The sequence below is a fragment of the Thalassophryne amazonica genome, chromosome 6 (genome assembly GCF_902500255.1).
Source record: "Thalassophryne amazonica chromosome 6, fThaAma1.1, whole genome shotgun sequence".
NCBI classification, from domain to species: domain Eukaryota; kingdom Metazoa; phylum Chordata; class Actinopteri; order Batrachoidiformes; family Batrachoididae; genus Thalassophryne; species Thalassophryne amazonica.
In genome coordinates this window covers 33,782,381-33,798,167 of record NC_047108.1, presented here as the reverse complement: position 1 = coordinate 33,798,167, position 15,787 = coordinate 33,782,381, and the positions used below count along the sequence as shown (strand labels likewise).

Here is a 15,787-nt window from a genome sequence, read left to right as displayed (position 1 = left end):
ACTTCTCCAAATTTGACCTTTAACGCTGACATAATAATCTGTCCAATTACACTTGCAATTTTGCACACAAAGTGAAACGTTCACAGGCTTCAACAAGCTGGAGGAACTGGATTTGGACTTGGTCTGAAGTCTAAGCTGCCCTGATTCACCTGCAATTGCAAAAATGTCTTCTTGTGTTTGCAGAATGTCAGCCTGCGTTCTTCAAAGCCACAGCGTCCAGTGACACGTGTGAGCCGTGTCCTGCCAACAGCCAGAGGCTGGGCTCTGGGGCGTCAGTTTGTCCTTGCATGGATGGCTTCTATCGAGCTCCAGATGATCCCCCTACTGGACCCTGCTCAGGTGAGGAGTCCTCTAGAATTCAAACAAGAATTTAGCATGAAATAAATTCAGAAATACTTGTTCCCACTGATTTGTTACCCTGCACGTTGGCACAGCGACAATTGCAGGCATACAGTAACCCAAAAAATGACTGGACAGAGTTCCTTTAAACCTAGTAGGAATATTACTTGGATAGATATGCAGCAGTGATTACATTTTGGAGTAGTATGGTTAAAGGCCATGGTCAAGGATAACATGGTCCCAAAAATCACTTTGTTTATTTCAACAACCCAGATGGATGATCTGAAGCATATAGTGATAAGCAAAATATTTGTGATTAAATTGAACTGTGCATGAATGACTTTATGATGAAGACCTGCAAAGTCAAAAACACCATTCATGATGTGCTGTGTGGAAACTCTGGAGTTACTTTTGTTTGAAGTTGGAAGTGTGAACAGGGACATTTTATTATTATTATTCTCAGTACTTTGATGAATGACCAGAATTTTCTGAACAGAATGAAAATATTGTGATTTATCTGGAATAGCAGTTACTTAAATAGGAAAGAGATCAACAGAAAGAGGTAGTTGTTCTTTCTTCAGGTTTTACAATTGTGAAATAGGGTGTGGTCCTTGAAATGGTTTTCATAAAACGTCTGGACAGTGTTGAGTTTGCACTAGAATTGATTCCACCGTGGTGTGGATCTAGATGTGGGGTGGAGCCACGAAGTTTTATTTATTTTTTAGATTGCACAAAACGGAGTTACGCGTACATTGCATCTGGAAACTATTCACAGGGCTTCACTTTTTCCACATTGTTATGTTACAGCCTTATTTCAAAATGGATTAAATTATTATTTTTTCTTCAACATTCCACACACAGTACCTCATAAGGACAATGTGAAAAAAGTTTAGAGATTTTTGCAAATTTACTAAAAATAAAAAACTAAGAAATCACATGCACATAACACTAACACTCACAATCATGTTGTGGTAAAACAAATACTTCAGGTTACAACGGGAACTCAGAAGATTGCATAAAAGACATAAAGAACAGTACATAAACCACATAACATGCGAGAAACGGCATTAACTGGTAGTTTTATCAGTAAAAACGCTAACCAGTGCATGCTGGGAAAATTCCACCTTCCGCTACCGCACCACACTACATTATGTGAAACTGAAACAAGGAAATACTATGAGTGTGTTTTATTTACAGTATAAGAAATGAACAATGGACACGGTCAAATAATTTCGCCAAGCAAATACCAAGAAATGTGTTTGTTTTTTGACTTCACTTGCAAAATCTGCGATGGGACTGAGCTCCTGGTGATTAAGTGATGCTGTAGAGCTCAAAATAGCTGTCAGTCAAAACGGAATTCAGCCTTTCGACTGATCCTCCAATCATCATGTGGTAGCTCAGTGCCCAAGCCCGCCCACAACTCCATTCACCCTCAAAGATGCTGAGTGTTCGGCGGGGGGAAGTCATGGCATTCATCCAATTACCATTGAGTTTCGAGGCAATGGATAAACTGTTCCATGCAGTCCCATTGAAGTGAATGGACGCTCAGCTTCTACGGGCAAATGCACTGACCACATGCCGAATGAAAAAACGATTTCTTGAAATCTCTGGCATTGTCACCACAGGAATGTATGAGAAGTTAACAAGGTTGAGTCAGTCGATTTGTGATAAGCAGCTAATTCTGAACAAAGTCGTCTTCGAGATGAATGTGTTTTAATGCATTTGTAGTCAGTGACATGTTACACAACCGTATATAATTAACCATTTAGTTTTTGACATTACAGGGGAAGCTGAGTTTCCCTTGCAGTCTTATGCCGCGTTCACACCGGGCGCGACGCGAGTGATGGTGGCGACAGGTTGTCATGTAATCCCTATGGAAGGATGCGTTGTGGCGCCACAAGAGTTCAAGCCATGCAACGTGATGTGATGGACGCGAATGAAGCGACGCGTTTGTGGCGCGATGTCACGTCGCGTTGCATTGCCCTCCTCCCCAAGTTGAAAAATCGGAACTTTTTCGTCTTGTCGCGCTGCAATGACCAATCAGGGACTGGATATGTAGTAACGTGGAGATGTCTGGAGTTTGAGTTGGATGTGAACATGTCCTGTCTCTGATAGCCAGCCTGTGAGCAGGACTTATGTCCCTTTTGCCCTTTATTTCACAATTATGACACAGTTTTTGGGGGAAGAGCGAGCAGCAGCCCTGCAGCAGCGGCAGCGGACAGTTTTCACGTGCGCACACAAGCGAGTTGTGAATGCGGCCGTCATCCAGGTGCAGCTCTTGCAGCAAATAATGAAACTCCCCGTGAGGATGTTGTGAACCCAGGGACAGTGCCGTTAGCGACGTTTGTGAGCTTTCCACAACAATTCAGTGCACAGCAACTCGCTCAGTGTGATCAAGGTCCATCATGTTAACTTCACTGACAACTGGAGCCGGCGAGCGGAATGGAAGCTCCTCCTATGTATTTGATGATGCACTGGGGCGAATTTTTGCAGTGACAGCAGAGCGACACACCGGGCGATGGTGGCCACGCAATGGACGCAAATTTGTGGCGTCGCGTTGCGCCCGGTATGAACACGGCATTAGAGAAATCGCCTCTGGCTATAACATAACAAAATGTGGAAAAAGTGAATCACTGTGAATAATTTTCCAGATGCCCTCTATATTAACAAACTGATTTTCATAACTTTAATGAACTTATTTGATCTAAACTGTAACATAACTCATTAAATTTTGGTGTGAAACTGTTGCAGTCTCATGCAATACTTTTAAAATTGTACATGTTGTTGTTAGCATTGTGAATGAAGAACCATCTCAAAATTTGAGTTTGTCGAGGTTGCTTTTCTTAACCGTATATCACACCATCCTGTGGGTCTCCTCTTTCCACCCTACATCTGACACATCAGCATATCATACTCCCATCTGTGCTCCTCAGGCCTCCCGTCTGCCCCTAAAAACCTCGTGGCCACCACCACCCAACTGTCCACTGGGAAACTCCTCCTCTCCTGGAGCCCACCTGAAGACACCGGCGGGCGCAATGACATCACCTACAGTGTAGAATGCTCGCAATGTGAGGACACTGTATGCCAGGTGTGTGGAGAGAAAGTCCGCTATGACCCGGCCAGCGCCGGCCTGACTGACACTAAGGTGTCGGTAAGTGAGCTGGATGCTCACCTCAACTACACGTTCACCGTAGAAGCTCACAGCGGTGTGTCTCAGTTTGCTCATTGGGATGCAAACAGACTGCCTTCCACCAGCGTGCTGACTACATCGCTGCACTACACAGGTGAGTGAAGCAGATATGAGGTTGGGGTGATCTGCAGTCATGACACATGTTATCTATGATACAGTGACAGCTGTGTGGAAAGAATGAATATTTTTAAATCAGTCTTAAAGTATCCCTCAGCAAGTATCTTCTACTTTTCCTCCACAGACCCACCCAAGATTACAACTATGCGCCTGGTGGAGAGGACACCCACCAGTTTGTCCCTGTCCTGGGCCATTTCACCCCGGCCACGGATCCAACCCCGCCCCATCCGCTATGAACTTAAGTATTGCAAGAAGGTAAGAGGGTGTAATACCCAAACTATAAGCGGGGGGCATCATTGTAGATATGACACAGTGTTTCGGGATTTAAAGCCAAAATGTGATTCTTAAACACCTTTTCTACAGGCGATCACATTTTACTCATGTTACTGCTCACACACACACACACACACACACACACACACACACACACACACACACACACACACACACACACACACACACACACACACACACACACACACACACACACACACACACACACACACACACACACACACACATCTTCAACCTCTTAGTCCAGTTAAAGTGGATATGACACTTAAAGACAACATAGTCTTATTACATGTAACAAAGGTTATATAATTCGGTCAACCAAAGGGTTTTGGGAAAATGGACGCGGTTCTCCCGTTATATACAACATTTGAACATCCCACCACTGAAAAATGTGCACGCCCTGTGATCTGCTTCCTGCTGAGCACCAAACCTGAAATACGTCACTGCCTGTAGACCGTATCGGCTGTGTGCCTGGCGGCCATTGTTTACACTTTTTTTAGCGGCAGAAACTTTGATTAAACACAGCTCTCAGGGACTTACTTGTTTGTTGATATGCCTGACCAGTGTGTCGCAGCATTTTGCACAAACACAAGGGCGAAAGGTTTTAGCCTTTTCAAGTCCAGGCAGATTGATCGAAAGCCACGGTGTTGTGCAATGCACGAAATGTCAGGCTGCCGCTCGCTCCGCTTGTACACCCGCATTTGCTCCCGACAGCAGACACTTTCCTCTACCATCTCCATGTTCTCGCACCGCTCACAGGAACACATAAAATGTCAACCGCAAATAATATGTTCACAATAATCTTGAAATTGTCAAGGAACTTGTAAAAATATCATGTTTACTGTTGTTTTCGTCGATCTTTTTCTAAACTTTCGCCGTTTATTTCCTATTCTTTCATGAAAATAACGTAACTAAACATGGATGAATGCAATGCCGAAGGTAATGATGGTGGTCCGCAAGTAGTAGCTACACTATCGCGGCTCCGGAAAAATGACAAAGGCAGTAAACAGACGCTAGAATTGAAAATGCTATAATTATAGTGTTAGAAACAGCGGCAACAAAAATCAAAGCTTCCCTTACCATTCCGTATTCTGCAGCCTTTCAAAATCCATCGGAATTGGCACGTCTCTTGCCTCTACTTCGGCTCCTCCATAAGCACCGTCGGCATTATTTTCGCTGCCAGAATGCTCCTGGTTTGAATGTTCACGGCTCCCATCCGTAGGGTCTAATCACTGCTGCAACATCCTCAGGATCCGAGTCAGTCTCGAGTCAGCAAAAACACTGTAACCAGAGCAAAAACAGTGGACAAGAGACAGGAGTCTGAAACAATAACAAAAGTCTGTAACATGGAAAACAAATCCTGTAACATAGCACGCTAGATAGTACAGAAGGAATAGAACAGAAATAACTCTGACACAACATTTGACCAAAGCAGAAACACAGACGTCAAAACTTTGAATTTGTGCTTGTTGATCAAATCAGAGTAATAGGTCTGTTTTGTAGCCAGTAGTGCATTCTTTGTTGGGGAAAGTGTAGGAGCACGGACCCACAACAGGGGGCGCAAATGAACGGACAATGGATAAAGCCAAATACAACACTTTACAACAGATTACAATAGTGAGTCAAATACAAGATGTCATGTGGGCAGGCTCGAAGATAGGAGACATCAGTCCGAAGTCGAACCGGAACCACACGATTTCCTCCGCCACCAAACCCCGGGAATACTGGAGCCGCCAAGTCCCGAACTCCCAGGTGGCCACTGCCTCCGCGTGTCGGATCTGGTACTGCTGGCGAGGAGCAAACACAGTTAGAAGTGGGTGCGTGTGCACCCAGCAATACGTACGGTGGAAAACCACCTCCTCCTCTCGTCGAATAAAGAGTTCACAAAAAACGCTCAAGCAACAAAGGGTTATTATCTCACAACCAGCTGAGGTACGTTACCTTCAAGGTAGAACGATATCTCGGCAAAGAGGTGGAGATGTCGTCTGGCTGATATACCAATGCTGATCCTGTTGAGTGGTGACAGCTGTCAAGGATGATGAGCGTCAGCTGTCACCCTGGCTGCTCCTGTTAGGCGGCAGCGCCCTCTGGTGCCTGGAGCCCGCACTCCAGGCAGGGCGCCCTCTGGTGGTGGTGGGCCAGCAGTACCTCCTCTTCAGCGGCCCACACAACAGGACCCCCCCCTCAACGGGCGCCTCCTGGCGCCCGACCAGGCTTGTCCGGGTGGCGGCGGTAGAAGTCGGCCAGGAGGGCCGGGTCCAGGATGAAGCTCTTCTTCACCCAGGAGCGTTCTTCGGGGCCGTACCCCTCCCAGTCCACCAGATACTGGAAGCCCCGGCCCATCCGTCGGACATCCAAGAGCCGGCGCAGAAGCGCTGCCGGACAACTGCCACGGTTCTTCGCACCCCTGGATGACAGGAGAGCTTAGAGCCGTGACAGAAGTCCAGGACTGCAGCCCTAGCTTCTGGTGGGACGTATAGTTTGTTCTTCGGCCCGGTTCCGGGGTCCGGGCTTCGTGCCAGGGCCTCCCGGACGGTTCTCTCGACGTCCCAGGTGAGGGTGGCCACGATAGCGGACTCTGGGATGATGGGTTCCGGTGGATCCGACAACTCCGTTTTGACTTCGTCTTCATGTACCCGGGACAAGGCATCCGATCTCTGATTTTTGGTCACGGGACGGTAGGTGATCCGGAAGTCAAAACGGCCGAAGAACAGTGACCAGCGGGCTTGCCTGGGATTCATCCGCTTGGCGGTCCTGATATACTCCAGGTTCCGGTGGTCAGTGAAAACCGTGAATGGCACGGTCGTTCCCTCCAACAGATGTCTCCACTCTTCAAGAGCCTCTTTCACCGTAAGGAGTTCTCGATTGCCGACGTCATAGTTCCGTTCGGCCGGGGTCAACCTGCGGGAAAAATAGGCACACGGGTGAAGGACCTTATCGGTCTTCCCGCTCTGGGAGAGCACAGCTCCTATCCCTGAGTCCGAGGCGTCCACTTCAACCACCAACTGGCGACTAGGATCGGGCTGCACCAGAACAGGTGCAGACGAGAAGCGCCGTTTCAACTCCTTGAACGCGGCATCGCAACGATCCGACCAGGTGAAGGGGACTTTTGGTGAGGTCAGGGCTGTCAGGGTGCTAGCTACCTGACTATAGCCCTTAATGAACCTCCTGTAGAAATTAGCAAAGCCGAGGAACTGTTGCAGCTTCCTACGGCTAGTGGGTTGGGGCCAGTCTCTCACCGCCGCAACCTTGGCCGGATCAGGAGCGACGGAGTTAGGGGAAATGATAAACCCCAGGAAGGACAAAGAAGTGCGGTGAAACTCGCACTTCTCGCCCTTCACAAACAGCCGGTTCTCCAACAACCGCTGCAGGACCTGACGTACATGCCGGACATGAGTCTCAGGATCTGGAGAAAAGATGAGTATATCGTCCGGATATACGAAGACGAATCGGTGCAGGAAGTCCCGCAAGACGTCATTAACTAATGCTTGGAACATCGCGGGAGCGTTTGTAAGACCGAACGGCATGACCAGGTACTCAAAGTGACCTAACAGGGTGTTAAATGCCGTCTTCCACTCGTCTCCCTTCCGGATCCGAACCAGGTGATACGCATTTCTAAGATCAAGCTTGGTGAATATCTTGGCTCCATGCAGGGGCGTGAACACAGAATCCAACAAGGGTAAGGGGTATCGGTTACGAACCGTGATTTCGTTCAGCCCCCTGTAATCAATGCATGGACGTAGTCCGCCATCTTTTTTCCCCACAAAAAAGAAACCCGCACCCATCGGGGAGGTGGAATTCCGGATCAACCCGGCAGCCAAAGAGTCCCGGATGTAGGTCTCCATTGATTCGCGCTCAGGTCGTGAGAGGTTGTACAGCCTGCTGGACGGAAACTCAACGCCTGGAACCAAATCAATGGCACAATCATACGAGCGGTGCGGGGGAAGGGTGAGCACCAGATCCTTGCGAAACACCTCCGCAAGGTCATGGTACTGCACCGGCACCGTCCCTAGATTGGGCGGGGCTCTGACCTCCTCCCTGGCCTGGGAACCGGGAGGAACTGAGGAACCTAAACATACCTGATGGCAGGTCTCGCTCCACTGAACCACTACCCCGGACGGCCAATCGATCCGGGGATTGTGTTTCAACATCCAAGGGAACCCTAGAATCACACGGGAGGTGGTCGGAGTTACAAAAAACTCGATCTCCTCCCGGTGATTTCCCGACACCACCAGGGTTACTGGTGGTGTCTTGTGAGTGATTGGAGGGAGTAGGGAGCCATCTAGTGCCCGCACCTGCACAGGCGAGGTAAGCGCCACCAGAGGGAGCCCTATCTCCCTGGCCCATTTGCTGTCTAGCAAATTCCCTTCAGAGCCCGTGTCCACCAGTGCTGGGGCCTTCAGGGTTAAATCCTCATAAAGGATTGTAACTGGGAGTCGTGTGGCGATGTGGGTGTGTCCCACGTGAATGTCTCGGCCCACCCCTAGCCCAGTTTCTAGGGGCGGGCGTTGGTGTTTAACCGCTCGGGGCAGTCTCTTAGCTGATGCTCTATCGAGCCACAAACAAAACACGCTCCGCGGGCCAGCCTCCTCTGTCTATCTGGTGCCCTAAATGTGGCCCTGCTCGTGTCCATAGCTTCGTCAGCAGGGGGAGCTGTGACCACACATGGCGTGGGGGCCGTGGAGCGTGGGGAGGGCGGAACGCGATCAGAACCGGAAGGGAGAGGGACGGCGCGTGCCCGGCCACGCCCTTCGTCTCGTTCCCGACGGCGTTCTTCTAACCGATTGTCTAATCGTATGACGAGATCGATAAGCCCGTCTAAATCCCGCGGTTCGTCCTTAGCCACCAGGTGCTCCTTTAGAACCAATGACAGTCCGTTTACAAAGGCGGCGCGGAGGGCAGTGCTATTCCAGCCGGACCTCGCAGCCGCGATGCGGAAGTCGACTGCATAGGCAGCTGCGCTCCGGCACCCCTGTCTCATTGACAGCAGCACGGCTGAAGCGGTCTCTCCTCTATTTGGGTGATCGAACACTGTTCTGAACTCCCTCACAAACCCATCTTATGTCTGAAGGAGCCGTGAATTTTGCTCCCAGAGCGCTGTAGCCCAAGCGCGTGCCTCACCACGAAGCAGATTTATCACATAAGCTACTTTGCTAGCATCAGTCGCGTACATGACGGGACGCTGTGCGAAGACGAGCGAACACTGCATAAGGAAATCCGCGCACGTCTCCACACAGCCTCCGTACGGCTCTGGAGGGCTTATGTATGCTTCCGGGGAAGGTGGGAGGGGTCGTTGAACGACCAGTGGAACGTCACTGTTACGCACAGGGTCGACGGGAGGGAGAGCCGCAGCGGCGAGAGCCTCCACCCTGCGGTTCAGGAGGACGTTCTGCTCGGTCATCAAATCCAACCGAGTCGTGAAAGCGGTGAGGATCCGCTGCAACTCACCGATCACCCCTCCTGCGGACGCCTGTGCGCCCTGTTCTTCCATTGGCCGTTCAACAGCCGGTTGACGCCCCTCGGGATCCATGACGCTGCCGAGATATCCTGTTGGGGAAAGTGTAGGAGCACGGACCCACAACAGGGGGCGCAAATGAACGGACAATGGATAAAGCCAAATACAACACTTTACTGTTGTGAAAATGCACAACAACAACAACAGATTACAATAGTGAGTCAAATACAAGATGTCATGTGGGCAGGCTCGAAGATAGGAGACATCAGTCCGAAGTCGAACCGGAACCACACGATTTCCTCCCCCACCGAACCCCGGGAATACTGGAGCCGCCAAGTCCCGAACTCCCAGGTGGCCACTGCCTCCGCGTGTCGGATCTGGTACTGCTGGCGAGGAGCAAACACAGTTAGAAGTGGGTGCGTGTGCACCCAGCAATACGTACGGTGGAAAACCACCTCCTCCTCTCGTCGAATAAAGAGTTCACAAAAAACGCTCAAGCAACAAAGGGTTATTATCTCACAACCAGCTGAGGTACGTTACCTTCAAGGTAGAACGATATCTTGGTAAAGAGGTGGAGATGTCGTCTGGCTGATATACCAATGCTGATCCTGTTGAGTGGTGACAGCTGTCAAGGATGATGAGCGTCAGCTGTCACCCTGGCTGGTCCTGTTAGGCGGCAGCGCCCTCTGGTGCCTGGAGCCCGCACTCCAGGCAGGGTGCCCTCTGGTGGTGCTGGGCCAGCAGTACCTCCTCTTCAGCGGCCCACACAACATTCTTATAGTCTAGAATACCATCGCCCCACGCAAGATGGAATACTTCTAGTTTTGAACTATGCCATTTTCACTCTAGACCTCTGCCCTTATGCTCAAGGCCATGTAAGTAATCAAGGAGCCAAGGCGACTTTGTTTTGGGGGGTGGGTGTGATTTTAATATAGGTGGAGTGATCATGTCTGCTGTGGTTGTGAGTGCTGAGTTTAAGCTGTCCACAAGGCTGTCTACTAAATGGTCATTTTCCAAAAGTGACACTAAGATATCATGCAATCTGCCTCCAAGTTCAATTGTAATTGAACAGGTGATGTGTCACCATAATGATAAATAAGGCTCTTGTTCCAGTAAACATGGCAACAAGTCTGTAAACGTAATAAGTGAGTGATCAGAGACCACTGACACAAGAGGCATGAAATAAATTTACAGTACAAATACATTTATGCTGCATACTGTAGTTGTTAACTTCTTTTCTGGTTAACTGTACTAACCAGCTAGTTCATAATCAGTGTGTTCATTAGCAGTGGTGGGCAAAGCTAACCAAAAAGTTAGCTTCGATAACCATTAATAAGGTAACTGAAAAGTTATATTTTATGACAATAAACCGATAAACTGCTAAAAAATGTATCTTTATTACAGATAACCGATAACTATTAGTATTGATTTGGATGTCGCCACATCAGATTACACTGTTGGCTTCTGATAAATCAGTTTCACTTTATGTGTCGCAGGGGCTGCTGGGTAAATTCAAGTATCACAAACACAAAGAAAACATGAAAAATGAATAAAGAAATTAAAAAACAAAACAAAACTGTCATCATCTTTCAAAAGCGGTAAAACACAGTATTAGAAGTCACAGTTGATCTCGGTATTAGATACACCATCATTTACGAGCGAAAAGCTGCTGCTTTTTTCGCATGCTTTGAACCCTGCGGCTTAAACAACCGAAATACGTCCATTAATGCATTGATTGGCAGATTAAAATACACGTAGTAAATATAAATTCTTACCTGTTACTTTCAGTGGGATTCATCTGAATAAATAATCCACATAAAGCCTCCCTTTTAAAAAGAAATCCAAAACAGTGTCTAAACGTGAAGAAAAGTCCCTTGGTACACACAGCTGCTCTGTGAGAACTCCCCTCCCCCAACCGTGTCTTGGCAATTAAATTACAGCCACAAAGAAATAAAATAAAAAATGTTAAAATTAATCTGTTTTGTTTTTGTGTCCGCAGCACATTGGCTTAGTGGTTAGCACTGTTACCTCACAGTAAGAAGGTCATGGGATCGATTCCCACCTGTGGCCTTTCTGTGTGGAGTTTGCGTGTTCTCCCCGTGTTTACGTGGGTTCTCTCCGGATGCTCCGGCTTCCTCCCACATCCAAAGACATGCGGGTTAGGTGGATTTTAATCTTTAAATTGTCTGTAGGTGTGCGAGTGGTTGTGACTGTGTTTGTTTGTCTATATGTGACCCAGTGACAGACTGGTGTCCCCTCCTGGGTGTACCCCGCCTCGTGCTCTATGACTGCTGGGATAGGCTCCAGCCCCCGTGACCCTTAATTGGACTAAGTGGTTGAAGATGAGTGTGTGCATTTTTATGATGAGTGGACAACTCACTGTAACGTCCAAAGTGAACCTGAACTACACTACCCACAATGCTCCCTGTGTCGACCTGCCAGTCACGTTTTGCGCTTAATGATGACATCATCAGCAAGCGACAGGCAGCCAGTCTGCAAAAACACACAACAGACGAACTAAAATGTTTGATTTTAGGGTTTACAAACGTTTTTGACCGTTAAACTTTGCTCACTTTACCAGCAAAAAAAAAAATGTTATCGGAACTAAAAGATAATTGGTCCGATGATGGTTTTAAAACTTATCTGAAAAGCTAATCCGATAGAAAAACTTTAGCTTTGGATTAACTGAACTGTGCCCAGCACTGTCCATTAGATCATGTTAGGATAGTTAGTGTTTTTGCAGAATCCATTAACGCTACACTCATGACATTCAATCAGCACCCACAGCAGATCCTGCAAAATGTGTGTGCATCATAAAACCTCTATCCCCGCCCATTTTATATGAGCCTAGAGAACTTTTAAAATTTGTGTCGTCATTCTACAGCATGACTACAGGCAACATTAGTGAGTCATATCGAGACTTGACCCACCAGTAATTGTAAAAAAAAAAGTTTTATCTGGAATTCTCCTCTGATATACCCAGTGGTGGGCACAGTTCCTCGAATCTGCTAATTAGCGAAGCTCTCAGCCCTCCCCCAGCAGAAGATGGCTGGCTGGCTGGCTGGCTGGCTGGCTGGCTGGCTGGCTGGCTGGCTGGCTGGCTGGCTGGCTGGCTGGCTGGCTGGCTGGCTGGCTGGCTGGCTGGCTGGCTGGCTGGCTGGCTGGCTGGCTGCAAAAAAGTGAAATTTATTTTCCGCATACAGACATGGCAGGAGACATGAAACGCAAAGCACTTTTCACTTATGGTTTCATTTATAAACTAAACTAATTATGGACAGTTTATATACATTAACATTAACAACACTGTCAATTTTACAAAGTATTTACAAAGTAAAAATACTGCACATATCTTTTAAAATAATGCGCTAATTCTGAAGGTTTGAGCATTAACCGACACATGTGCCAGAAGGAATTATGGGAAATGAGTGTCCTCTCATCACCCCCCCCCCCCGCCCCGTCAAATCGCATATAACACTGCCATCTACTGGATGGGAGTGTGAATTAATGACAGATACAAGATTTCCAGCAGTTGTTTGACTAGTTCCTTTGATGTTCAGACCAAATTAACATGAATTAGCATATTTTGAGCCCTCCTATTGTTCTCTATTTTAATGTTATTCCTGGGGTATACTGTATCAGAGGAGAAACCCACATGAAACATTTTCTTTTGTAATTAGTGGTGGGCTGGAGCCTTAAATTGACTGGACTACTCTTTCATTCCTCACATCATAGAACAACATAACAACAAAATAATCATCAGATAGCGTTATTTTCCCTTTGCAGTGTTAAAAAAAGTTGTCTGGTGGTGTTGGTTACACCGTGCAAAAAAGTGTCCAAAGGTACATACATCCAAACCAGTTATTGCTCTCAAAAACACTCTTCATTTACAGACCAAGTCAGTGATGTCAAAAACAAAAAGGATCAAAGTGCAATTAATTAAGATTTTTAATTAATTGCACTGTACACACTATAGCTGCTGTAATTAATTATTCTAAATTAATGCATGATTTAGCAGTCATAATGTCTTGTAATTGAAGATAATTTGGGCCTTGTTGGTGTAACATGCTAAATTTGGGCTCCGTCTGCAAAATAGTGTGAAGAAACGGGAAACTTCATCCAGTGTTGTTTATGAGGATTTTATAGATTATTTAAATGTTGATGTGACTATATTTCTTGTTATCATTTCCACCTATCAGGACCACGTGGGCGAGTGTATATCAGCTGTTATTCTTGTGATGTTTCTGTGTTCTCTGTAGCTACAGTGATAAGAAATAAATTGGACTATGGAAACAAGAGCCATTGTGGAACAAATTCTACTTTTCCTTCCTTCATGATCTTCACAGGATGATAACTTGGATGTGACCACTTACACTGTGCTGATCCTCGAAAAGAACTCAGTGCAGATCAGCGACCTGACCCCGGCCACTGCCTACCTGTTCAAGGTGCAAGCCCTCAGCAATGACGGCAACACTGGAGGGTTGAGTCTGGAAGAACAGTTTGAGACCTCATCTGAAGGTAGCGAGGAGAATTACCGTTCATGACACTGTTGGACTGTGAGTTTATCAGATGCCTGTCTATAATATTTGATGTTCCTTCTCTTTTTTTCCAGCTCAGAATAACATACCAATCATCTTCGGTGCTGCAGTTGGAGGAGCGGCCATGTTGGTCATTGTGATCGCGGTCCTCTTCCTACACAAACGGTTAGTAGCTGCCCCTTGGTTTACCTTACATCAGCAGCACTGAGGTTAGGCTGCAGACAGCTGTTGTCTCACAGATAATCACACCATTCACACTTTAACCGTTTACCATTTATAAAATCACATTTTATTTGTCTTATGTGACTGTTCTGGTTCAACAGCACTTCAACACTGGTATTACACTGTGCACTACAATCAAATCAGATCATTTTGCTTTAAAATACTGATTTAAACCCTGTGATTGACTAGCATGCAGTCCATAGTACCTTGCGTCTCACCCAGTGGCTGTTGGAATAGGCTTCACCCTATGGATGGATGGATGGATGGATGGATGCTGATTTGAGTACAAACAGATTGTTTACTAGTAAAAGACTATTTTAAGACTATTGTGACAGTAAAGTTTTTTCCCACATTCAGTGTTAACCTATTGCTACATTTCCACTTAAATTCGTGATTCTCTCTGTCAAGTTGCCACTATCTTCATTATTTGTCAATCCACACATCGTAATAATGGAAAGCTTCGGCCAATAAATTTCAATGTTTGATGAAATGTAATGTGTTTAGTTGGGGGAAGTCACTAATGCCGGTTCACACGGCAGGATAATTAGGCCGATATCGGACCCGATCTTCCCCTTCCAGGAATCTTAAGGACACCCCGACAATCGTGATGACGTTAAAGATAATCTCATCAGATATTCCTCTCATGTGTGGTGTGTTAAGAGTGCTCTGATCTGCTCAGAAGGACGTCAGGAGCGCTCCGATCGCAAATCGGGGATAATCAACATGTTGGATTGTCTTGGCCCGATATCGCAGTGTGTGTTGTGTCCTCCAACCACAAACGAGCATGCAGCCTGCTGAATGTGATGTGTAGCCAATCAGGAAGCGAGGTGACGGACACACAGAGCGGAATCCAAAATCAGAACAGCTGTTATGGCGCACCAGAAAATCCGATGGTCGTGCTGTCTCCACTCCTTTAAAGAACGCCTTTTCTTTTTCTTTTTGTGTCGTTTTTTCCCCTCTGTTTTAAATACGAGGTCTGTTAGAAAAGTGTCCGACCTTTTTATTTTTTGAAAAAGGAGAGGTACAAGGAGCGGTTTAAAGACGGCAGCACAACACCTCTTCCACCATTCGGAAGATTCAGACGGCTTTCGTGGCTTTTCAGTCGTGTGACTATCCGAGAAATTGTGGAATAGCTGGGCATGTCACAACATGTCCTGTGAGACTTCAACGCGGTGGCGCTTTTGTTCTGCCATCAGCTTCATGCCGATGAATTTCGCCGCCACTCTTTTCATGGCAAAATCTTCTGTCACAGTGGAATGTGCCGAAAAAGTGCTGATGTCCACCTCTTCCACAATTTCTCGGATAGTCACATGACGGTCCCACATCACCACAGAGTTCACTTTGGAATGATCCGGTCATTTCAGCGTGTTGATGGCTGACCGGAGCACGGCGCACTCTCCACCGTTGTGCAGACGTCTTTAAACCGGTTGTACCGCTCCTTAATCTGTGTGATGCCCATAGCATCGTCACCGAATGCCGTCTGAATAATCCGAATGGTTTCCACCTGGCTGTCGCCCAGTTTCTGACAAAATTTGATGCAGTCACGCTGCTCCAGTCGTTCCGCCATTTCCTTGCAAAGAAAAAACGACGAGAGACTCCACCCATCCTCACACAAAGGCTGCTTACAAGCAAATG

At 47.0% G+C, this 15,787-nt stretch overlaps 1 protein-coding gene across 1 annotated transcript in view; it reads left to right on the top strand.

Annotated features, from left to right (window-relative positions):
* epha2b (eph receptor A2 b) overlaps positions 1-15,787 on the top strand; it is an 85,931-nt gene that overhangs the window by 54,187 nt on the left and 15,957 nt on the right. The window contains exons 4-8 of the mRNA XM_034171956.1: positions 184-339; positions 3,273-3,623; positions 3,771-3,901; positions 13,739-13,910; positions 14,005-14,095. Of these exons, the coding sequence (XP_034027847.1) occupies positions 184-339; positions 3,273-3,623; positions 3,771-3,901; positions 13,739-13,910; positions 14,005-14,095 (901 nt within the window). The remainder of the gene's footprint in view (positions 1-183; positions 340-3,272; positions 3,624-3,770; positions 3,902-13,738; positions 13,911-14,004; positions 14,096-15,787) is intronic.